The sequence below is a fragment of the Drosophila virilis genome, chromosome 3 (assembly GCF_030788295.1).
Source record: "Drosophila virilis strain 15010-1051.87 chromosome 3, Dvir_AGI_RSII-ME, whole genome shotgun sequence".
Lineage (NCBI taxonomy): Eukaryota > Metazoa > Arthropoda > Insecta > Diptera > Drosophilidae > Drosophila > Drosophila virilis.
Genome location: NC_091545.1, coordinates 11,780,690 through 11,804,540, shown reverse-complemented (window position 1 = coordinate 11,804,540; position 23,851 = coordinate 11,780,690). Strand labels below are relative to the sequence as shown.

General features: G+C 46.8%; 7 protein-coding genes across 12 annotated transcripts in view; 5 read left to right on the top strand and 2 right to left on the bottom strand.

Moving 5' to 3' along the window:
* Positions 1-4,089, top strand: part of form3 (formin 3) — a 36,625-nt gene extending 32,536 nt beyond the window's left edge. For both annotated transcript variants that reach the window (XM_015175243.3, XM_002047181.4), the window contains exons 10-12: positions 3-285; positions 993-1,126; positions 1,188-4,089. In XM_015175243.3, the coding sequence (XP_015030729.1) occupies positions 3-285; positions 993-1,126; positions 1,188-3,271 (2,501 nt within the window). In that variant the 3' untranslated portion in view covers positions 3,272-4,089. The remainder of the gene's footprint in view (positions 1-2; positions 286-992; positions 1,127-1,187) is intronic.
* msl-3 (male-specific lethal 3) lies at positions 3,347-6,869 on the bottom strand. Of its 4 annotated transcripts, none has more exons than XM_032435488.2 (7): positions 6,651-6,869; positions 6,339-6,517; positions 5,606-6,268; positions 5,023-5,486; positions 4,873-4,957; positions 4,676-4,814; positions 3,347-3,758 (listed from the first exon to the last, which is right to left on the bottom strand). In XM_032435488.2, the coding sequence occupies exons 1-6, from the start codon at positions 6,750-6,752 to the stop codon at positions 4,688-4,690; spliced, it is 1,620 nt and encodes a 539-aa protein (XP_032291379.1). In that variant the 5' UTR covers positions 6,753-6,869; the 3' UTR covers positions 3,347-3,758; positions 4,676-4,687. The 4 variants fall into 4 exon arrangements, with proteins under 4 accessions (XP_032291379.1, XP_070064307.1, XP_032291380.1 ...); XM_070208206.1 differs by having other exon boundaries at positions 3,347-3,723; XM_032435489.2 differs by having other exon boundaries at positions 3,347-4,814; positions 5,606-5,873; positions 5,946-6,268; positions 6,651-6,868.
* A 115-nt stretch (positions 6,870-6,984) lies between these two features.
* Positions 6,985-9,253, top strand: BBS1 (Bardet-Biedl syndrome 1). Its single transcript, XM_002047179.4, has 4 exons — positions 6,985-7,541; positions 7,612-7,847; positions 7,902-8,736; positions 8,796-9,253. The coding sequence occupies exons 1-4, from the start codon at positions 7,262-7,264 to the stop codon at positions 9,251-9,253; spliced, it is 1,809 nt and encodes a 602-aa protein (XP_002047215.3). The 5' UTR covers positions 6,985-7,261.
* A 31-nt stretch (positions 9,254-9,284) lies between these two features.
* On the bottom strand, positions 9,285-9,664 carry Acbp4 (Acyl-CoA binding protein 4). Its single transcript, XM_002047178.4, has one exon. The coding sequence runs from the start codon at positions 9,615-9,617 to the stop codon at positions 9,363-9,365; it is 255 nt and encodes an 84-aa protein (XP_002047214.1). The 5' UTR covers positions 9,618-9,664; the 3' UTR covers positions 9,285-9,362.
* A 720-nt stretch (positions 9,665-10,384) lies between these two features.
* Acbp6 (Acyl-CoA binding protein 6) lies at positions 10,385-11,010 on the top strand. The gene is made up of 2 exons (XM_002047177.4): positions 10,385-10,523; positions 10,615-11,010. Exons 1-2 carry the CDS (start codon positions 10,515-10,517, stop codon positions 10,852-10,854), a joined length of 249 nt encoding a protein of 82 aa, XP_002047213.1. The 5' UTR covers positions 10,385-10,514; the 3' UTR covers positions 10,855-11,010.
* Positions 11,011-12,309: 1,299 nt separating this feature from the next.
* Positions 12,310-13,648, top strand: Acbp2 (Acyl-CoA binding protein 2). Its single transcript, XM_002047176.4, has 3 exons — positions 12,310-12,419; positions 13,078-13,111; positions 13,257-13,648. Exons 2-3 carry the CDS (start codon positions 13,097-13,099, stop codon positions 13,503-13,505), a joined length of 264 nt encoding a protein of 87 aa, XP_002047212.1. The 5' UTR covers positions 12,310-12,419; positions 13,078-13,096; the 3' UTR covers positions 13,506-13,648.
* A 1,096-nt stretch (positions 13,649-14,744) lies between these two features.
* Positions 14,745-23,813, top strand: melt (ventricular zone expressed PH domain-containing protein melted). Of its 2 annotated transcripts, none has more exons than XM_002047175.4 (10): positions 14,745-14,818; positions 20,025-20,187; positions 20,248-20,499; positions 20,564-21,392; positions 21,452-22,236; positions 22,300-22,543; positions 22,662-22,828; positions 22,893-23,021; positions 23,081-23,362; positions 23,423-23,813. In XM_002047175.4, exons 2-10 carry the CDS (start codon positions 20,083-20,085, stop codon positions 23,669-23,671), a joined length of 3,042 nt encoding a protein of 1,013 aa, XP_002047211.3. In that variant the 5' UTR covers positions 14,745-14,818; positions 20,025-20,082; the 3' UTR covers positions 23,672-23,813. The 2 variants fall into 2 exon arrangements, with proteins under 2 accessions (XP_002047211.3, XP_015030731.2); XM_015175245.3 differs by lacking the exon at positions 14,745-14,818 and adding an exon at positions 15,007-15,631.
* Positions 23,814-23,851: the final 38 nt, after the last annotated feature.

Sequence of the window (23,851 nt, the reverse complement as noted above, 5' to 3'; positions counted from 1 at the left end):
AGACCGCTCCTGGGCACGACGCGCACGCTCTGGTAGCTCGAGTCGCAAGCGTCCGGATCTACTTAATATTGACTTTGGTCTTGATCGGGAGCGCGCCAGCTCTCCGGCTCCGCTGCTCCAACAGCAGCAGCAGCAGCTGTCGCATGATCGCCTGCAATCGCCGCTGGCCAGCAGCGGCACGGCCACGCCCACAACGGCAGCGAATACGCCCATCAGCAATGGTCCAACGAGTCTCCAGCAGCAACAGCAACAAACGCACGCAGCGCACGAGGATGCGAAACCGAGGTGGGTATTTGCTATATTTATTCAAAAATTAATTAATTAATATTAAAAAAATACCATAAAAAATGGAAATATTTCTGAAAAAAAAAAAATTTTTAAACCTTGTAAAGATTTGATTTTGGAAAAGAAAACTTTGCTTTACAAATTTTAATTATGATTGCAAAAATTTGTTTTTAGACGAGAAAGTAAAGAGATATTCCTTACGCCGAAGATTTAATACCCTTTTCGACTGATATATTCTAATATTTATATATTGATAAGATTTGGCTAAGATGCTGAAATCATAGCTTAACCAATAAATGCCGAGAAATCCTTATAAGCAGAAAGGTTTTCCATGCAAGAACCTACTCTTCGACAAATTTTTCCTTTGTTCCGATCGGACCACTTCCGACAAATGTGATGCCTGCGACAGAAAGATGGGCCCATATAATGTTTCAAGACAATAGTTTCAAACCTAATGGACTACTTTGCGTGGAAACAGACAAACGGACGGACGGACCGACAGACGGAAGGACAGACAGACGGGACGGACTGACAGACGGACAAGAGGAGCAGCTTTGTTTTTTGTATGGCGCATTTCAGAACAATATTTCAATACACTTTAAAAGAGTACAGAAATATAGTGTAAATAAAATAAAATAATTAATCATTATCTTAGTTAAGTTTAAGAAATTTAGGTAAAAAATACTAAAATCGTTATCGACCCGCAGAATATCCCGTGAATTCCGCCAGAAAATCGAAACCTGGCTGCAGTCCAACGAAAACGATGAGAAACAGAACGAGGAATACAAGCGGAAACGTCGCCTGGTTAATGCGAATCGGCGATCGCTCGAAAACGAAACTGGTAAGCAGCAGTCAGCTGGATGTAATCCTGGTTTAGCTAATCCCCATCACAATTCTTATAGAAAACGAACGAAAACTGGATCCATTGCCAGAGGAGAAGATAATGCCAGCAACAACAACGCCGTTGACGACTCCAACGATCACTAACCCAACTAACAGTCAGAGCAAGGATCTGGAGCAGGAGAAGCAGCAAACGCATTCCACCAGCAGATATCAGCGCGTCTATGCCGACTGGAAGCCATCGCAGACGCTGGAGCACACAGACGTGGTGGGCAATATACAGGCCATAGCGGATGCGGCACAGTCGGCACAACCGCATCTGACCACCGCCGAGGAACTGCGCCAATATCGTCGGCAACGCTCCCAGGAGCAGACACAACAAAGTGCCAGTCCGCTGCAATCCATTGCCGAGGAGGATCGCCGCAAGTCCATACAAAAGCTGGGCGGCAGCGATGGCAATACGGACCGCTTGAAGATCTATGTGCGGCGTCCATCCAGCATGGACCTGCAGCCAGAAGCGGTCGTGAGAGTGGAGCCCAAGCCGGTAGAGAAGTCGCCCTCGCAGGATGACACCTTTGCCAGTTTGCTGGATCATCACAAAAGTCACAACGAGTCACAGTACACGTCCGCCAACTCCAAGGAGATTGATGCGGACAACATTGAGACGCCGCCGGTGACGCGACGTGTCATAGCCACACCCAACACCACGGTGGTGACGGTCAGCCTGACGGATAAGCCAAAGCACGCGCCGGAGGAGAAGAGCAGTGTCAGCACAGCAGCCACCGAGCAGGATGTGCCGGGTCACTTCGATAGATACGCGCTGGCGCGTCGTACGCGTCGCTATAAGCGACCCACGGACTACAGCAGCGGCAATGAGGAGCTAATAACACCCACGCAGGACATCAAACAATCCGCCAGCGCCAGTGAGATACGTCGTCTGCAAAAGGAGGAACCGCAGCCGGAGAAGGCACGCAACATTACCAAGCTGGAGAAGGTGGGGCGACACATTAGTTCCATCAACCAGGAGGATGTGCGCGAGGCCATACGAAATCTAAAATCGCCCACAGGCACACCAGAGCGCCCCTGGAGTCCGCCGCGTGATCTGACTCCGAGCAAACTGAAGCTAAGCGCCAGCGGTCATCACGAGCTCAACGACGAGGGTTTCGAGGAGACGCAAAGCCTGGTATCGGACACGCCTTCGCACGGCAAAGGTGAAAGCACGAACTCCTCCTGCAACGAGGCCAATGATGCACCCACGCAGCGTTCGCGGCCGCTCTCCAAGCAAAAGACCAGCACCACCAGCATCAGCGCAATGGGCAGCCGCCTGGCGGATCGACTGCAGCAGTCGCGACTGCGCGGCAGCTCAACGAATCCAGTCCAAGCCAGCCAGAGGTCACAAAACCAAATGCCAGCGACGACGACGGCGACGTCAACTGCTGCGCTGCCGAAGCGCAGCCTCTCCGCCAGCCGGCCGCTGCGCATGCCCAATGGCAGCCCCTTGCTGAGTGCCACGCCTACTAGTACACGATCATCCTCGTCGACGGGCGTACGCAGATCGCCACACGAGCCGCCACAATTTGCGCCCAATTATGCTTTGGGCGCGCCACCCAAGCAACGCGACGTAGAGCGCAGCAGCTCGCGCAACAGTTTACGTTCCTCGAGGTCCTCCATCAACAGCGGCGCATCCACACAGACCGTGGTTAGGCGTCTGCCCGCAGTGCAGCGCACCGCCACCGTATCCGTGGACTCATCGCCCAGCAAACGGCCGTTGGCCGCACAGAATACGCGTCCAACAGCCGGAAGGGGCGTGCCGGCCAGTCGCAGCAGCAGCAGCGGCTCCAGTGTGGGTCCCAGCGTGATACTCGTGCGCAGCAAACTGTCGTCCGGTCAGCGCAGCGCCCAGGCACAGCCGTTGGGCAGCAGCACAAGCTTTAAAGAGAATCAAACGGCGGCGCCCACAGCCTCAGCTGTCGCTTCCCGACTGACAGCGGCGCGCAGTGCGATGCTGGTGAAGAATGTGCTGAATCAACAGTCCAAGAGCAGCAATAACAATAATCCGCCGCAGCAGCAGCAACAGCAGCGTAATCGTTCCGTCAGCAGTTTTATGCGTCCCACGGCGAGCAGCGCCACGAAGCGGCAGAAGTGAAGTCGCGGATGAATAGGAATAGGAGGCATCGTCCAAGTTAACGTCCCAAGTTTACAAACTCATTGAACAAAGACAACAAGTTACAAACGCATCTAATCTAAGCCGTCCAAGCAAACGACATCAAACAACAAATTAATACAAAACATTTCGAATTTCTAGGCAGGATGATTTTGCACAAACTACTCCATATTATTGTTAAAGTAGCACAAGCCCGATCCATGGCTCCCAGAGTTATTTATGAGCAGTTATACACCAAGTAGCAACTAGTTTAGAGTGGGTCCAACGATGGGTCCGATGATTTCCAGCACATTCCAAAGTACACACGTAAAATATTCCAGATTGAGAAACCGCTGAAACAGGTGCGTCGTGGATTCGTCACAAATGTGTTTCAATCCAAAAGGTTTTTCACATATTTTGCACACTTTTCATCGTTTCCAAGGACCTCTTACATTCTAATCGTTAAGGCATGACAAATATTGTTGAAATTCTTAAATATATATATGTATTTGAGCACAAAAATAAAACAAAAAAAAAAAAAAATACTAGTTAGTAAAACTACTCAACTCTAACTTAGTATTAAAAGAAAGGAAACGTTAAAAATTGTCTTTTTCATATTAACATTAACATCTAGTTTTAGACATTATTCGATTATACATGTGTAGGAGAGTTCTTTTTATAGACGCGCGTTATTTACAAATTGTGTAGTTAAAAACCAAAATCATAATTGATATATGTATTGATATTGGTACTGATAAAAAAAAATGACAAACTACAATTCTTAAATAAAAAATCAAGCTTTAAAATGCATAATAAATAAATTAAAACAAAATAAAACAAGTGAGAGACTCTAGCCGGCAGTTCCCGACTAAGGAATACCCTGAACCATTGGCTCGCGCTACGAGCTCGTTTGCTTTAAACTTTTTAAAAGTAAATTTAAAAAGGAAAACTCTATACATATACTTGATCTGTATACACTATTCTAGAATCTACGTATCAAATTCTGTTAGCTCAACAAAATTAGGATTTCGATATCAATTTCTTGGGCAACGCGACAACTAATCAAAAAATGATACAGCGCGGATTTTGAGACCGACGCGTTAATACATACGGACAAAGACGCGGGCTAGCGGATAGACGGATGGGCAGGCGTACAGACGGACGAGCAGGCGTAAAGACGGACGAGCAGGCGTATAGACGGACGGGCAGGCGTATAGACGGACGAGCAGGCGTATAGACGGACGGGCAGGCGTATAGACGGACGGACATAGCTAAATCGACTCGACTATTGAAGCTGATTGAGAATGTATATTCTTTATGGGGTTGGATATGCTGCCTTCTGCCTCTTATTGCTGTCTAAAATTTAAATTATACGAAATTAAGTTTGAATCAGCATTGAAGATATACCTGGTGGTGCAACTATTTTCTACAGCTTAGCGGAGATCTAAGTTCCTTAAAATTCTTAAACAGATAATTCTCTCCCTGGTCTATCAAAGGATCCACATAGTTCTGTTTGTCAAACCATTCCTTATGGTTCTCCAGGTAGCTAAAAAAAAATAAGGAAATTTAGTAACCATGGCAACAGCATTTGATTGTACAATTACTTAATGAACGAGTCGAGATGTGGCAGCAGATCCACCAGTTTCTCATTTGATATGGGCGAGGCATTGAGACATTCGGGTAATAATACTGCAGGACGGGAGGTCAGTTAAATAATTATCGTCAAAAATGCAAGTGTGTGGGCAACAATTCACCTAACATGCGCGCCAAGTGCGGTGCTCCAAATATTATAGATTTCTCCGGCGGCGATTCCTCGGACAGCAGACTCCAGCTGAAGGTCTCGCGGAGAAAGCCGCGCATTTCCATGGGCAGCTTGTAGGCGGCGGTATAGGCTAGTGCAATATTATTCTTTGCGCTATTTTTCTCAATGTATCGAAGGCACTTTTGCAGCTGATTCTCGTACTCGATGTCGCCAAGTAGAGGGCCGTCGACTCCATTTGTGCCATTTACATTACCAGCCATGGATATGAGCTCATTATCACCGCTGGGATTAATGAATTCGTAGGATTTGTTTAATAGCAGGCTGCAGTTCTTCATGTTGTTGTCGGTGAGGAAGCCCAAGGCATAATCCTTTTCCTCTCTGTATAGCAGATGGTCCTCGAGGTGGAACTCAAAGTAGATGCGTAACCCATCCACGACTTCCTTCAGCATGCACACGCTGTAGAGCAAAGGTAAATGATTAAATTTGCGAAGATCAAATAATTGATCAAATAAAATAGCTCACAAATGGAATCATAATACAAGTGAGGATTTTTTCATGTAACACCGAATACTCACATGGACATCACACGATCGTACTCACGCTCCATACGCGCATTACGGCTCAGAGTGTTGCGGGCTCGAGAACTGTCCTGCTTGATGCCAATGGCCAGCTCGACGGCGCGCTGCTTCACAAAGTTCTCCAATATGGTCACAATGGGCGTGCGAGCGGGCAATGCGTGCTGCTTTTCAAGCTTGCAGACCATGTTGTAGTCGTATTCCATGTATTCGCGCAGCCGCTCGCTGATGCGCAGCATCACACGGTCCTCCTGATGGATCCGTTTTTCTGCATCAGTTGTGTGCGTATCTTTAGGTGAGACATGCAGGCTAAACTGAGATCTAGCAGATCTTCGCTCACCATCATCGTTTTTATCACCGCCTTTCGACTTGTCGCGCTGCTTTTTGCGGCCGCTACTGTTGTCCCGCGACCGGTTGCCACTGCCATCCCGCGACCGATTGCCACTACCATCCCGCGACCGATTGCCACTGCCATCCCGCGAGCGGGCGCCTCTCTTCTGTTGTGCCGGCAGTTCGGGTTTTGGTGTCGCCGGCAAATGTGCCAGCGATATGTCTAGGGGATCGGCTGTGGGATCTTCTACGTGTCCACCTCTGGCCAAGCGCTTCTTCTTGCTGGATGGCAACGTCGGAGTCTTAGAGTCTTTGTACGAGTAGCCGCCAGTTCTGAAAATTGTAAACAAACGGTCACACACATGCACACACACGAGCACACACACACGCGTATTTTACTCACTTTTGTAGCTGTGCGGCTTCTGCCAGCTCACGCTGCAATTTGCGATTTTCTTCGTTGTCTTTTAACAGACTGGCGGCACGAACATTTCGATCCCAGGATGAGTTCCAGCCTTGAAAATGGATTTTGTAATCAAAGTAGCGTAGATTTGCAGCGTCCTTTCGCTCGTACACGGCCAAAACCTATAGAAAAGAGCAGTTTTTCGTGATGAAAAATCGAAACAGCCACCTCGTGTTCGGCATTTTTCTTTGACGTTTCGGCACGCTGTCGCTGTGTGCGTGTATGCATGTCTGTCTGTGTGTGTGCGTGGGTTACCTTGCTGTCGTACAAGACCCTAGCCTTCGATTCGTCGGGCTCGTAGCACAGGACTTTCTCACCCCGGTTGAAAAGCTGGACCTCGTTTTCATGTGCCGTCATCACTTTGCATATATGGCACCAACTATCAACTTATCACTAAATTATTGTTATTTATAATTTACATTCGTCGCGTTGCTCGCGTTTTTGCTTCTTTTAACCATTCACACAAAATGCGCTCGTACCAGGGCTGCAAGCTCTATGTGAATGAGCAAACTAGTTCCAGTTCCATAGTTATATTTTTTATTTATTTATTTTTTGCTCATTTGTGTTCACTTTAGATGTTATGCGGCCATAAGAAAACCCAATGTTCATTTGATTTGATATCATAAAACAATTGTAATACTCGAATAAATTATTAACTTTGATATGAATCGAATATATCGGAGCCACGATGATATGCACCGATATTATGGTGAAATCGATAACAATTGTTGGCGCAATTTAAAAAGAGCTCGTTGCTAAGCAGGAAAAACCAAAACAAATCTGACAATAAATAATCTTTAAATTTTCTCACTGCCTGTGCAAGTGGTTATCTTAAGACTGCTCTAGAAATATAAAAATTGAATACAATGGCTACTGCATCGGTATCCAATTGGCTGCACGTCGACATTGGGGATGAAGCGCCCCAGCTCCTGTCAACTTTGTCCAGTTGCATGACGCTCAGCGACGTACAATGCGATGGTTACGTGCGGCTGCTGGCTGCTGACATTTCACTGGAGGACAACGAGGCGCCCAGTGCCAAGCTCAAAGTATTCCGCGGCCTGCAACTAAAACAAGAGCAGCCGTTGCCCGGCATTCCCACGGCTATTGAGAGCCTCTACATTGACGAATCGGAGCCCAAGACGCCGGGTGTGCATGTGGACACCAGTCATTGCCCGATTACAATGCAACTTTTTTGTTTTGTTTTCTCATTCTGCAGTGATAGCCGTAGCCATTGCAGAATCAGTGCTGTTCTATCGCCATTTGAAGCCCTACTTCAAGTATACCATACCCGCCTCGGATGCCGATGAGCTGGAATTGGAGGTGTGGCGTAAGCTGCCCGTCATGAAAGCCGAAGCACACGACGGACTGCTGCAGTTGCTCAAGGATGTTGACCACGCCAAACTGTCGCGTAAAACGCAACGGCTACTGCAGCTTCCCGAAGATGAGCGAGCCGTAAGCCGTTCCATATAAATTGTATCATATATATCCATCTCTATACCATTTCAGGCATTTGTCAGCACACACAAGGATTCGCCCGTGGGCCGCACGGGCAATATTGTGGCCATGTGTTGCCTGAAACGTGTCTCTAGCAACGTGAATCCGCCATCGCACTTGGTTCTGGCTACAGACTCTGGTCGCATATTTGTGCTGGAACCGCAAGGCTTCAATTTGATTTACCAGGCCAAAACTTGTAGCTATGAGACAGCCGTGCCGAGTCTGATTTCTGTGCACGGCACTTACGAGACGGACTTTTGCATTGTGGTGGGCACCCGCAATGGCGGCGTCTATCTGCTGCGCAAGTCCAGCAGCGAGGGGCAGGAGATCTTTAAGTTGTCCACTCCGTTGACAGGTCTGCAATTGCTGCCAATCGATCAGACAATCGTTATAACCACCATGGAGCATCGCTACCTGTGCTGTTCGAAGCGCGGTAAGCTGCTCTACCAGATGCAACTGGATGCGGCGCCCGTTTGCATCTTGCCCCTGATGCTCACACACCTGGGCATTACACTGGTGGCCGTCGCCCTGCAAGGCGGCAAAGTGATTTTCTTTCTTAATCGCTATCAGGTGGATGAATTTGTAGTGCCGCAGACCGTGGCTGGCATGATATATGGTCGCATGGGCATGGAGGATCATGTGCTCACCCTGATCACACAGACGGGCGAAATGATTATAAAGATTTTACGACGCATCACACGTTTTGAACCCGACTACAAAGCATTGGCATTGGCCAATAAGGACTCGGGGGTGCCGCACAAGATTGTGGATGCCGCCATTCTCGACAAGTCCAAGAAGAGCTCCATATTTGTAGAGCAGGCGGCGCGGGAGAAACAACAGGCCAAATGTATGTTGATGTGTGTGTGCTCTGTAATCTGAGCACATTTAATGCTTCCTTTCTTGCAGCCAGCTATGCTAGCTTTCAGGTGGAATTGTGGCGACTGCGCCACACAGCGGCACGTGCCACTATAGATGCAATTAACTCCTCGGAGAGCACCATTTCGGGTGATCTGACACACGCGCCCGTCAAGCTCTCAGCAGAGGTCTGCGGCAGCGGACCTGCTTTTCGGCTCTACCTCACTGTGCAGAATCTATCCACGTTCAAGATGGCCTCCAATTTGTCTGTGCTGCTGCACGCAGATCGTCGCCACTACACAATGCAACAGTCCGTGGCCAGACTGCCTAGTGTGCTGCCCGGCATTCCGTTGCGTGTGGACTTTGAGGTTGTCGCTGTGCTGGATGCCATGGACAAACTGCCACCGGCTAGCCTCACGCCGGATAATTCTCAGATACGCGTGATGCTGCTGAAAACGGGCCAGGCCAAGCCGCTAATTGCTGCCGTTGTGGCCATGCCACAGTCGTAGGCGGCTTTCTAAAAGCTTTTTGACGTAGAGTTTATGTTGATTGTTTTGGGTAAGATTCAATATTTATTGTGCATGTAAAATGATTTTTAATCTTGCTGCTGTTCATCGTTTAGGCGTATTTGGGCGCATACTTCTCGTAGACCTTGATGTATGCTTCCTTGGCAGCATCCTTGGACAGGCCCTTGTGCGAGTTCCACGCCTCATACATGGCCTTCTTTTTCAGATCCAGCACTCCCGGCTTTTCGATGTTAACATCGCCAACGGTGGCCTGCTTGTATAGACCGTAGAACTCAAGAAACTCAGAGTCCGTGGGCTTCTTGGCGAAGTTCTTGGCGAGTTCGGCGGCTTGCTCAAAGTTGACCATGTTGCGCGTCAAGTGGGGTATGCAGAATGTTGTGCCATTTTATCCAACTAGCACATATATATAGTTATCCATTCGTAGGTCTTATGCAATTTAATTAATTTAAATTTGGGCCCAGCTGCACGCCCAGTTTCTATATAGTTGGCTTATCACAGAGCGCTGTTTCAGAGGTCTAAATTTATTAATTAATATTCTGGAAAGCTACCACAATAGATAAGGCCCGTAACTGTTTGTCAGATCCAAGATAGTTGTTGGACGTGAATCATTGAACCTTTTCGATCGAAAGGTTTTCTGTCGCGGTGACGTGGCTGTGAACTGTGGCCCCGCCGCCCCCACCACTAGCAGCACTCATTAATTAAGTCGTCCAGTTTATCTTTAGTGACTGACAGGATTGACTTGTTTCATACATCGTTTTATTTATTTTTTTTTTTTCGATAAAGTATATTCGTTGAACACTCATAAAATATTCATGCTAATCTTATCGCTCGAGTGCATAAGTTGACTATATTCATATCTCTACATACACTCAGCTCTCTGATTGCGAATATATGTATTACTAATATTATTTCTGGCAAACTGCAAGTGCAAACTCGTACGAGTTTGTTTTTTTGTTTCCTCTGCTAGTAGCCAGTAGCACCTATGCCTAATCAGCATAGGCAATCAGATAGAATGATGTATGTGTCTAGAGTGTGTTGGGTTTATCGGGAATGGGACCTGAGAATGGCAGTGGCAGTGGCAATGGAAATGGGAAATACAAAAAAAAGTGAGTCTCCTGGGCTGATAAGATTAACCAATAACAATTGGCTCTATGTTTGGGCCCATTATATATAACTATGCGGTGGTGCGAATTGGCACACATTGTTTTCGTTCGCCAAACATAACAAACCACCAAACACCAACATGTTGACCGTGAGTAGAAACAAAAAAAAAATATATATACATATATATTAAACTAGGATATCGCCGGAGACTAACTTTGCTCGTTTCTTGTACGCTGCAGTTTGAGGAAATCGTTGAGAAGGCAAAGGCATTCAGCAAGAACGTCACCAAGGAGGACTTCCTGGAGTTCTACGGCTACTATAAGCAGGCCACCGTTGGCGATTGCAACATCGAGGAGCCCGAGGAGGAGGACAAGAAGGCCCGCTACAATGCCTGGAAGAGCAAGGCTGGTCTGACCGCCGAGGATGCCAAGAACCACTACATCGAGGTGTACAAGAAATACGCCGCCAAATACGAGTAAAATGTGCATTTCAATTAGTTTGCATTAGTTGATTTTTGTGAACCCATCACAAAAACAAATATTCATGCCACAATTGCCCGTTGTTAACAAATGTATTTATTGTATTTTTATATTAACGTTAATAAACCCGTAATCATTTAAAAATAATCAACCAAATCAGCTAATTACAGCGAGAGCTTTTCAATGATTTTATGTTGACCATAAAAAAAAAACTATTTAATGGCTAGTCAAGTGCGTATTGTCATTTATCACCTTAAGAGCTTACTTCCTGCAAATTTAAGTAAAAAAAAGACTATAAATAAATTGGAATCAATATGAAAGCGAATCTTGGAGCGTTTTTCAGCTTGACAAAATGTCTGATAAGAACTTAGTCACATCCGCTGGAAGTTGACAGAGTCGAATCCCCTAAAGTATGCCACGGCTAAATTATAGAACTCTTCGAAGTATAAGAGACGATATATGCGTGGGCCATTGAGCAATAAATCTATTTATTATTGAATCGTTGAGTAATAAATAGATTATTGTGGGTATTATTTAAGCATTTAAAACTTTTACTCAAGCTTTAATTTAATACCCTATGCAGGTTAGAAAAACAGCTCTAGCTACCTATTTAAACAAATCTAAATGTTTGTATATGTACGTTATATTTTCTTATATTACAATCTAAATTTATGAACATCTTGCAATTTGACAGAAAGTTTATCAAAATGGTAGATTGTAAAACAATTTTAAAGACGATAAATTCTAACTAACAAAAAGGAAGCCAAACCAAAACTGAAAAATGGTTTGATTCAATGAAATTCAATGTAAAAAAAGTTTAAATTGTAGCGAACACATGAAAATATCTATGTCTCACAATACTTCCAGTAGAACAGGGGCAAGATTAAATTGGTTTAAGAAGAACCAAATGAGTAACAAAGATTACAAGCAAAACCTGTGGATGTGGAAAACCGAACCGAACCGAACCTAAGGATAGAGTTATTTCAAAATGGGAGCAATCATTTTAGCTAGGGTTTGTCATGGTTGAAAAGTACAGTGAAACCACTAAAAGGGGTCATTGTTTAAAGTCCATAGGAGTGCTTATTAATCCGTTAATCCGCATACATACGTGACCGTACGTAAGTGAGGCCAATTAAATTGTGTATACGCCGCGTAATCGCCAGGTGTTGGCGCCGATAAGTGAAGCTTCTGGAGAGCCATGCAGTGTGAAGTCGTGACAACGGCAATTTTTATTTATATTTTTAGCTGCAATTGCGATTAGAAGAGGAGCTGTCGCACTTCGAACCACACAGCAAATGATTGGTGCTGCTCCAAACGATTAAAACCCAAATCCCAACAACATTTGTCCAATGCTCCAGAGTGCTCAGAGCGACGAATGAGCAGATGGTACTCGACGAACTTGGGAAAGCTTGCGACATGGACGCTCCCAGTTTCGAGAATCGCGAGAGCTTTGCCGCGGTGTCGCTCGCGATCGCGAGCGGCGAAAAGACTTAAATTGAAAGTCCAATCGAGACTCGGATTCAGACAGTGCCGAGTTCTACGACCGCCCAGACAACAAATCCAGCGTAAGTGCGTCCGAGCCGAACGAGCTCGAAATTCGACCAGTGTTTGCCGCATTATCAATAAACTTACAAACGACATATTATACAATGTTATGTGACAAAAAAAAAAAACAAAGAAGAATAACATTAAACAAAAGCTCAGGCAGATAACGACAAAGTGTTTGAGGCGAGCAACTAATCCGTAAAAGGCGTATGATATGTATGATTGGCACGTAGACAGCCCACGCCCAATGCCATTTCTGGCGGTATTTGCTGACTGGCCAAAATCTATGAGCCACGCGATGCGTTAGATACATTTGTATCTTTTGCTACTCGCATACGCTGTCCCATAATTTTCATTAATTAATTTCTATTTTTATGCCACAACGGCTGCTGCTGCTGCTGTTGCCTGGTGAAAGTTGTGCTCAGCGGCGTCTCCTAAGCGCTTCGACCTCAAAAGTTATCAAAGTTCGCATCGTGCGATGCGTGCCAAAGTTCAACTGGCCAGACAATTTGGCGGCAGTCCATTTGTCATGCCCGCCAATTAATGTAGCTTTGGGAAACTGGACGCGTCATGGTAGCATCGCGAGCAGCAGTTCCCATCAAGTTCATTGTCATTTGTTAGTCCATTTATAATTAATGTTGCATCATAAACTATTAAGTTTTCAAATCTTATTTGCAGATTAAAATCCAAATCTAAAATGTCCCTCACCGAGGTAAGTGGCAGGAAAAATACCTGTTGATTTATGATAGTGTATTCCCTATCAATACGTTTTATTGATAACCCAAAAGCTTATCAGCAGTTTGTCGTTGGCTGTAAATCGGCTAATCAGCTTATTAATAAATCGTTTCATCTTGCAGCAATTCAATGCCGCCGCCGAGAAGGTGAAGTCTCTGACCAAGCGCCCCAGCGATGAAGAGTTCCTCGAGCTCTATGCCCTCTTCAAGCAGGCCACCGTCGGCGACAATGAGACCAGCAAGCCGGGTCTGCTGGATCTGAAGGGCAAGGCCAAGTGGGAGGCCTGGGGCAAGCAGAAGGGCAAGTCCACGGAGGCTGCACAGAAGGAGTACATTGCCTTTGTCGCGGGTCTGGTGGCCAAATATGCCTAAGTCGTAGCTGAACTCATATTCCAGCCAAACTGAATTGATTTTAAACAACAACTAGAGAGACTAAAGCTATTTATATATGGTAGACAATACGGAAGCAGATCTTTATAATGCCTAATAAAATTTGATTATCTTTTACACACAAACGCCTCGCCCCGCAAGCTCACAGTGTATTACCCTAGGCTCCCGTCGAGCTGTCTATCCGGTAGTACTGGTCGCACTTGGTCACCTTTAGTCATACATAGGCCCGGGCTGAGCTTTGAGTACGCGGCGCTTGCTATTTGCAACGCAAATATACTTAAAATCTGGGCTGGGTACCGGACTCAGGTTATCCAACGAATACGAATACGCATACGAATACGAATAATTCGAATGAGATTGCAGCTCGTGTGCTGCGTTCTTTGGACGCTCACCTGTCCATTAGCGTACAACTGTTAATAGACTCATCGAAACAGTTTCAATGTCGAGGGCCATAAGAATTAACCAAAACTGTTAGCTTTGCGAACGACCTTGAGTTTCCAGTTGCGGTTAAGTGCAGCTGTTCAAAGTCGAAAAGTGCAGCACCTAATGGAATTGGCTTATTTCCCGTTTCCTAAATACTAAATTGTTGACAGAGCAGGGAAAAGCGGAAGTGGATTTTGGAAGTTAAAATACATATTTAACTGCCCATTTCCTGGTTTCAAAAATCTGTTGTCAAAATACAAGCAGATAAATTGAAGGAAACATAAAATAGTAAATTATAGCTAACTCCTTTTTTTTTGATTATTTTTGATTATTTTCGATTAAATAAACTTATTTTTCTACAATAATTATTTGCTTCATTTAAATTGCATTTCGACGTTTTATGCAACATTGGCAACTCTACAAAAAGTTCGTTAAATTCAAAAATTTGCGTTAGCAACATTTCAATTGCGGCTGGCAACACGCGTCGCTGTTGCGCCGGCTGCTCAACAGGTGAGCACAGGTGAGAGGCAGACGGCAAAACGAGAAGCAGAACAACAACAACAATGCGCGCTGCGCTTTTTGTTTATGAATGAAAAGCGCAAAAGTAAACCATGATAAATGTGTGTGCACGAGCAAAATCGAGCAACAACAAGTTGCCAGATCGGGATCGCCAGCCAAAAAGAGCGAGAGCGTGGTAGACTCCGAGAGAGAGAGTGCAAGAGAGAGAGAGAGAGAGAGAGCCGACTGGCTCGTTCGGCAGCAGGCAGCAAACGGCCTTAGCTCTGGGCAACTGGCAACTGGTGCTGGCAGTTCAGTCTACGTTTTGGCCTAAACGCGTTTGCTTGGACTTGGCCAGCGCGCATGAGCCGTCGGTTAGTCTGCGCTGTTTACCCTCTCTCTCTCCAACTGTGTGTGTGTTGTGTGTGTGCGTGTGTGCGCGTGCGTGTGTGTGTGTGTTAACAAAATGTGATTAGCAAAAATACAAAAGAAGAAAAGAAGGCAACGCAATATAAAAAAAGCATTGTGGCAAAAAGTGTGTTAAAAATAACAAAAAAAAAAAAAAAACGCAACGAAAACAAAACAATTTTCGCTTCATTTAATATTTTTGTTATTTGCATAAATACATACAAAATATACATATAAAAGCCATACAAATATATTGTTAACAGCAATGCTGAATTTTTTGCTTTATCGGCAACGGCAACAGCAGCAACAATAAAATTCATATTGAACTACACCCAAAAGCCAACGGCAACAACAACAACAACAGCAACAACAATAACGGCGCAACGGCGGCTGTGCGGCTGACTTGGCCGACAGCTCACCAACAGCAGCAGCAGCAGCAGCAGCAGCAGCAGCAGCAACAACAACAACAATAACCAAAGTCGTCGTCTACCTTTTTCGTGCCTTTTCAAGTGTTTTTCATAGCTGCGCTGCGCCCCCCGCCCCCCGTTCAGCAGAGCATAGAGCCAGCAAGCGAGCGAGAGAGAGAGAGAGAGAGAGAGAGAGAGAGCTAGTGTGTGCGAGCGAGAGCGCGTATCTGGTTTGGCGCTGTATTCAGTCTCGGCTTCGACCAGTTTCAGCTCCCTGATATGAACCAGCTGTGTCTGCCTGGGCCCGCAATACATGCACAGACACACACATATATATGTATATGTATATGGTCGACAGAGTATGCAATTTTGGTAAGTCCAACGTTTACCGTTAAAGCGATCTCCGCTTAGAGACGCCACAAAGCCGCAGCTTATCTACCTGTTCGATGGCCGCAGGAGGCGAGACGCAGCTAATTAAAAACGCGCATTATAAATATGTGCCAAAGTGTTTTAGGATTTCTGTTGTGCGACTCTTTTCTACACCTCGTTTTCTTTTCAATCCTTTTTTTTTTCTTTCATTTTTATGTGCTGTGATTTTTGCTGCTGCTGTTGTTGCTGCTGCTGTTGTTGTTGTTGCGCTAATTCGCAGCATTTTATTTGCGGCTCTTTTCATTAATAAGTTTCACGCGCCGCTCATTTTTCAACACGTCGTCCCCACGCCCCTAAAAGCCCATAAGACCCCGCCGTGTACCTATCCCCTTCCACCCCCCCTGCTTAGCTTGTGTCTGGCTCGGATTACCGTGTTGATGTTGTATTTACTTATGTATAACCGTGTCCACACACACACATGCACAAGGGTATATCTGTGATGAGTGGATAACATAAATTCGGTGATTTTTTTTTTTTTCAATGCTAATTTCTTTTTACTTGGGTTCTCACGCTGCGGCTTAATAAATTTGCCAAACAATTTGTATGGACAGCTGTGTCATAGATTAAACTAAGTAAACGACCATAGAGATGTGACAACAGGTAAAGGGGGTAAATAAACTGGGCTTAAAATGTACATTTCAAATGTAAATGCAGTCTTAGTAGAGGAGGAACTCAGACTTTTTCATAAATAACTTCAAACAATTCTCAAAAAAAAGATCACTGAAAAATGGGCTCGACATATTCTGATTGGATTTAGCCAAAAAGCGTAATGCAAGCATTTTCCTTAGTTGTGCCACATTCGCCAATGGAATTTTCCAAGATCTAGCTCAAGACAAAGAGCTGTATATGTATGAAGACATTCAACTAAACCCATTCAAGTTGCCACATTTTATGCATATTAATCCAAAAAGTAGAGATGCCTGATCAAGAGAGTAGAGTATGCTTGACAAAGCTGCTGAATTTAGCGTAGGCAACCTACATATCTTCGATTCTCTGGAAGAATCTATTACCTAGCTGCGACAATGACAGCCTCTGCGCCTGCGTAGGGTGGCCATAAGCCAAAGCCAGACCGCAAAACGAGTTTCTGCCAGACAAAACAACAACAACGCGTCTAACTAAAGCTAAGACATGAAGAAAACTTAAGCTATGACTGTGACTCGAGTCGAGCAGCTCAATGGCAGCGCGGAGACGGCGTCTTGCAACTTGCAACTTGCATCTTGGCCAGTTGCACGACACTTGACGCTCCCTAAGGCCAGGTATTTGCAACAACAACAGCAACAATTGCAAATAACTGTGACCAGGAATGCGCAAACAAGAACAAAACACTTGCCTTGCCTTGCCTTGGCTTGGCTTGCACGCAATGCGAGTACAAATCGAAATATTGGCATTGCAATTGCAATACGTATACGCACCGTGTGTCGAATGGTTTATTATGTTCGTCATCTGAGACTGCGAGGCGTGGGGATAGGGGGGAGGGGGGGTGGCAGCTGGGCTAACGATCGTATAACCAAAGCCTTGTCACTTGGCTGCCCATTGCCCTCTCTCTCTCTCTCTCTCTCACTCTCTTTATCTCTCTCTGTCTCTCTCTTTCCCACTTTGAATATCTATCTACAGCTCGGATCGCATCATCTATGCAAATTGAGTCATTTGCACATGGTCCAAAAATGTCAACTGGTTCTCATGCTGTTCACGCTGCTGAACTCTGTCATTTCGGTTCAGGCAAGCCGAAACTCAGAATTTGTGTCCAGCGATCTATGTGATTTGTTCGTCAGCTTCTCTCTCCGAGACAACACTACAAAATCCGTTTCTCCGCCTGCTCCATGTTGCCCTGTCGTTTCAGAGGGTATTCGAAATTTGTCTCTCAATTTGTAACGCTTACAAGTTGTATCTGGGCGCGTCATTTATATATGTGGCTGATCAGTATCGAAAATATTCTTCTGTTTGTTTGCAAACTAATCTCGCAGCCTGTTTTGATCCTATGCTCCTTGCATGTGAAGACGATATCATAGAGCTCTTTACGAGGAGGAGGAGAAGCAATATTTTGTTGTATTTTCCGAAGATCTTCAACAAGCCCAGCATATTAATATTCATCTTGCTCCTAACATAAACAGTATCAAATCGGACTATTATATAATATGGTTTTCTGTTGATTGTAGCTTTTATATAAAAGCATTTGTCTCCAAGAGTATGCCATCTTCGGTGTGCAAAAGTTAGCCGTTCTTCCTGCTGTATTTGTATTTATACGGGCTGACTCGCTGGCTAACTGGCTGGCTGGCTGGCTGGTTGGCTGGCTGGCTGGCTGGCTGGGCTGGCTGCTTGTGTATTAACCTGCCGCACCGGTTTCGGTTTATGTTTTAGCCAACGCCATCATCATCATCATCATCCATTACTTATACTTATATATACGTGTATTTCTATTTCTCTTTTAATTTTCTCTCGAGCGCGCGCAAAGTTGTTGTTGTTGTTGTTGCTGCGACTTGTTGCTGCCTCTTTATTTATTTTTTAACCAGTTTCTTTGCTGCAACCTGAGCGCGAATGAGCCATAAATAACAACAAACACACACAATAATATAACAACAACAACAAACTGCTGCGACTGTCCCGGTTTCCAGGAAGCGAATGTCCGTCCCGCTTGTCGCCGTCTGCGTCTGCAATTCGCGTGCAGAGCTCTTTGGCTGTTGGCTGTTGCCTGGTCGACTGGCTGGCTGGCTGGCTGGCTGGCTGGCTGACTGGTCATGCCCAGGCCTCTATGGATTATGCAACTTTTGGTTTTTATTTGAAAATTTAATAATCCGCAACGCGTTGGCGTCGCTTCCTTGATGGCCGCAGCCATAGCTCACAAGCAGAGTGAGCAGAAAGAGACGGAGCGTGAGACAGCGTCAATCATGACGTGAAACTTTTCAGCGCCCACAAAGCAAATTCCACTGTGTGAGCCGTCTTAGGGCTTAAGTCTTAATCCCAACAGCCCAAGCAAAAACCCACCTCGCTGTGGAATTCTGCGCATCTAATCAAAATCTAATTCGCAGTCAAGCAAAGTGCATTCCACACTTGGCCGAGAATCATTTGGCTTCAACTTTTTGTCGTTCACCTTAAACGAGTGTCGGCCGTCGAGAGGTCTGTCATATCAGAGCAAACAATTGCCATGTGTTTATTTGCACCGAACACTTTGCAAAGAGTTCTCAGTTCTCGGCTCTCAGTTCCCAGTTGAGCAGCCAGCCAGGGAATCCCCGCACGAAACAGAACACAAATATTCAAAACGCAAACGCGATTTTCATTACCTTCTGCGCAATTAATGCATATGCAAAATCTGCCGAATCAGTTGAATATACAAGCCAATACATGTGCATATATCAGTGTGTATATATATATATATATATATATGGAGTATATATGCATGGTCAGTACAGTTAGCCTTGACCAACAGCGGGAGTATAAACTTCTTGAAAGATTTCGAAGTGCTGGGAAATATATATGTACATATGTATGTATCCCATAAGTATGACGGCAAGTGCAATGTTTGTGTTTATTTGAAGCCCACTAAAAGGTCAGTTACAATGCCCATAAAACCCGAGCTGATAAGCACTATTTGTGATAAGAAATTGTGGGCTTAATATCATTTATAGTTATGGAGTCTTTTTTTTGCGGCAATAAATGGTTTATACTCCAATTTGTCGAGAAACCCGGCCACAACATAGAAAATCCAATCAATTAGCAAAAAAAAAACAAGAAGACGCAGAAAGGGCGTAACCGACTTTGTAATACCCATTCCCATTTGAATGTAAGTTAGAATATGAAGTATGAAGAAAACCCAGTGCGGCTTGAATTTTGTTGACGAGTGTAAATGGAATTTTTGGCGAGACAAGCGCTGGTCGAGTGTCTCGCATGGAGACAATGCAACAAGTATTTGGTGGCCACAGAGTATATCTATTTATATAAGACCGTATAGTCAGCAGAGGTGACTGCATCTAGCCAGACGCTTGGCTGGAAGTGGCAGCGGGACAGAAGAGAGCGAGTGAGCGAGACAGGGAGAAGTGGAGAGGGCAAGTAAATGCAAAAAGTTATTGCAGCAAATATTTAGTCAAGTGGAGAAATGTTGGGTTGCATTTGACTTGGCTGTGTTTAGGCGAGTTCGCTTTGCTCACCCTTTACCCGACCCATTCCCATTCCCATTCCCATTCCCAGTGCCAGGCGATAAGATAAAAAATCGCTGCGAGCGGCGCCTGAACTCTGGCACAGGGCCAAAACGCGAAGCTGGCAATGAAAATGCGCTGCCATAGAAATGCGTAAGCAAATACAGAGTGGCAAGCTAATTTCCAAAAGTGCCATCCAATTGCAGGCTGCCCAAGGCAATGATTGACTAGACCCGTGGAAGACGAGGCCACGACGCTTTCGAGATGCACGAACTGTTCACAAAAGTGCTCGCCAAGCGCGATCTGTCCCGAGCCGGGGACTTGTTCTCGGTGCCCGATGCGGACATTGTCAATGACATAACGGAGGTGGTGAGTTCCGCATGAGCCGGGCAATCTTATCCAATCTCTTATTGCCACATTTCTTTATAGCTGTCCGAAATCAATCCCATCATCTCGCATGCGGACTATGTGAAGAACAACAATGATCAGAGCGTGGTGGAGATCTGTGTCACACGGGTTCTCTCCTGCATACGGGAGACACGCAGCGCGGAGCGTTATTGCGCAGCTCTGGTGGATCTGTTGAAGACGTGTCTGCTGTGGAATCTACAGCCGGTGGCTGCCACCAAGGAGGAGCCGCCGCATGCCAAGATCGCCGCCGACATTGTATCTAGCATATTTTTAGTGAGTCCGCAACGTGATCAAACAAATTGGAAACCTTCTCTAACTCTTTTCCTGTCCTTCGTAGAACTATGATAAGAAAGAACTGATGAAAATTGCGCTGCCCATTGCCGTGCAGTTCCTGCCCAAGGGCAATAAGGAGCTGTCACGAAATCTAGCCAGCTACTTGTCCCTGGCCGCCATCGACTATGCCTATTTGCTGATAGACTTCATGGATCCCATCATGGATTCCATACTCTCCGGCAACTATGGCCTGCTGCGCGTGCTTTCCCAGGTGTACGAGGTGTCCCCAGAGACGGTGACGCCGCACGCGCCGCTGCTCATTCCACTGCTGCCCCAATGCGATGCCCAGGAGCGCATGGCAGTCTTTCAGCTCTATTTGCTGATTGTGCAGAAGTCACCGGCGGTGCTGGAGTCGTGTGTGCCGCAGCTATGTGACTTCCTCCAAGACAGCGACACCTCCAGCATCACCATGCAAATCCTACTCAAGCTGTCGCAGCATGCTCCTCACCTGCTGGTCGAGCACTTCGAGCAGCTGCGTCTGGCCGCAAAGACTAATCCCAGCACCGTAACGCTGTGCGCCCAGATATTGACCACGTCCGGCATTGGCAGCAAGGAGACGGCACAGCAGGCGCTGGACTTTGTGCTCGAGCATCTGCCCGCCCAGGCGCTGCTGCAGCAGGAGGCGACGCGACTCTGCTCCGCCTATCCCGTGCTCTTCACGGACAAGGTGCTCGCCTGTGTGCGCCAAAAGAATGCGGCGCTCAGCTCCCAGCATGACGTGGGCAATGCCGCGGGCAACAAGATCTCTGGCGGTATCACCATTGTTAGCCTCAACAGCAGCACCAGTCCCAGCTCCAGCCCCAGCGCCAGCACCAGCACACAGATTAAGCCAGGTACGTGCATCGAGCGCGCCCTCCAGTTAAATCTCCATTGATTGCCTTGCATGTTACAGCTCCAACTGCTACGCCCGCCAGCAGCAGCTCCAACATTGTGCCGCAGCCGAGCGCGGTTAACGCCACGCTCGCCACGCCCAGTGCGGCGCCCGCGCCAGTGGCCACCTCAACGCCAGCGGCTGTGCCCGTTGCCACGGCCACGCCCACACCTCCACATACGGGCTACACGCGACGCGTTAAGCTGGGCGACTCCCGCAGCACTGGACGCCTGCATCCCGCGAGCAATACACACAGGAGCGTCACGCGGCTCAATGTGGCCAGCGGTTCGGTTGGGGGGCTGCACAAGAGCATGACGCGTCTGAGCAACTCACAAATCAATCAACAGCCGGGCGGCAGCTCCAACAGCAATGTTGTGGTTCAGACGGGCGCCATGCCCAAGACGCCGACGTCGCCAAGTAATCCGCCCGTGACGCCGGTGCCGCCGCTGAGCAACGATGTGATCATCACCGGGCACAATAAGCACGGTATACCGGTGACCTCGGGCGGTGTCACCGTCACCACGTCGCCGTCCAAGGTGCGTCCGCACTCGCAGGGACCCTCGACGCTGCTCAACTCCAGCACGGTGCTGATGAAGTACAGCACAGATGCACTGAATCAATCCGTCGGCTCCATATCCATACCGCAATCCGTGGCAGCCTCGACAGCAGCAGCAGCAGCGGCGGCGGCGGCAGCGGCGGCGAGTGCTGCGAACGCAGTCTCCGTGCATCATGCATCGCCAGCTGTGCCGCAATCCTTCAGCAATGGCAATGCCAAGTCCGTCATGAAGCTACCCGTTAATGGCAATGTACCTAATACCCAAACCAGCTCCACTCCACATCTGTTGTTAAACTCTTCCTTTACCATGCAGAGCGAGGTGATCGTTTCGGGCCCCACAACCACCACCAATGTGGCGCCGCGACGCAGCGACAACACCAGCCGCACCCTGCTGAATGCCAACAGCGTGATGGATCAGCGCATGAGCACCTTCGAGCCATATCAGATAATGCGTGATCCCGTGCAGCAGTTCTGCGAGAAGAACTTCATCTCGATCAAGTCATATATGGACGAGGTCTCGCAACACCTGCCGCCACCGACGCGCTGCAGCATTGAGGGTAAGTCTTTCCATTAAATTATGCACCCTTCGACTACTTATTCTCTCTGCCGTTCTCCATTGTGCTCTCCTGTTCAACTACTCACACACACACTCACACACACACACACATCACACAGTTTCCAATGAATTTGCAGAGCGCCGGAAGAAGGTGGCCAAGCTGCATTTCGCCTGCCAGATACGTGGACCTCATTGCCTATACTCCAAGACGTGCTTTACGATGCGCACACGCAATCCCAAGACCTGGATACACATGATATTCCTTGACTTTCAAGTGCGACACTTTGTAAGTGACAGCCCGATGTTCCAATCGATCTTTCCACTAATGGACATTCCTGTGATTCCTTTAGGTCAAGGAGAAATGTGTGCTCAGCACTCGAGAGCCGGGCATCAGCAACCTAAAGAATATCTGGCAGATACTCAAGTGCGAGAATCGCAGCTTCACCGAGCTGGTCACCAGTCAGTTTCCCCAGGTCAAGGTAGGTTGAGAATATTTAAATATAAATATTTGGCTCAACTCATTTGATCCCTTCCATAGGACCGCGAGATACTTGTGAATGAGCTGCGTCATTCGGGCTTTCTGGATGTGTTCGAGGTGTCCAAGACGGACAAGTCCAATCCCAATTGCAATGAGCTGGAGTATCAGTGGGGCTGCTTTCTGTGCAATCATCCGGACAAGGCGGTGGGCTTTCTCAATGGCAGCAATCAGCCCATGATTGAGGGTCAGCTGAAGGAGAAGAAGGGCAAGTGGCGACTATTTAGGCGCTGGCGCACACGCTACTTTACGCTATCGGGCGCACATCTGTCCTGCAAGGGATCCGTAAGTGTCCAATACAAATCCCTGTAAATGACAGCCTACTAAAAGCCAAGCCATTTTCAGAGCGGCGGCGAGAGCATCGATGTGAATCAAATACGTTCCGTTAAGGTTTCACGCGGCGCACGCAACATACCGAAAGCCTTTGAGATCTTCACGGCCGATCAGACCCTAATACTCAAGCCCAAGGATGGCAAAAACGCCGAGGAATGGGTGCAGTGCCTCAGCATTGTCGTCGCCCACTCGCAGGCGCGCGACAATCCCACAAACAGCCTGCCCGCACGCAGCATTGGTAGCAGCAAGCCCTCCTTTTAGCTAGCAAGGAATCCCCAGCCCTAACCCTATTCCTATGCCTATGCCGAACCCTCATCCAACCTGAACCTACATTGTGAGATTATTTGTAATTGTAAAGACGACAAGCACACGCATAAAAGACAAACGCGGCGGCCGCAACTTATAGCTGTCTATATATATATATACCTACATACATACATA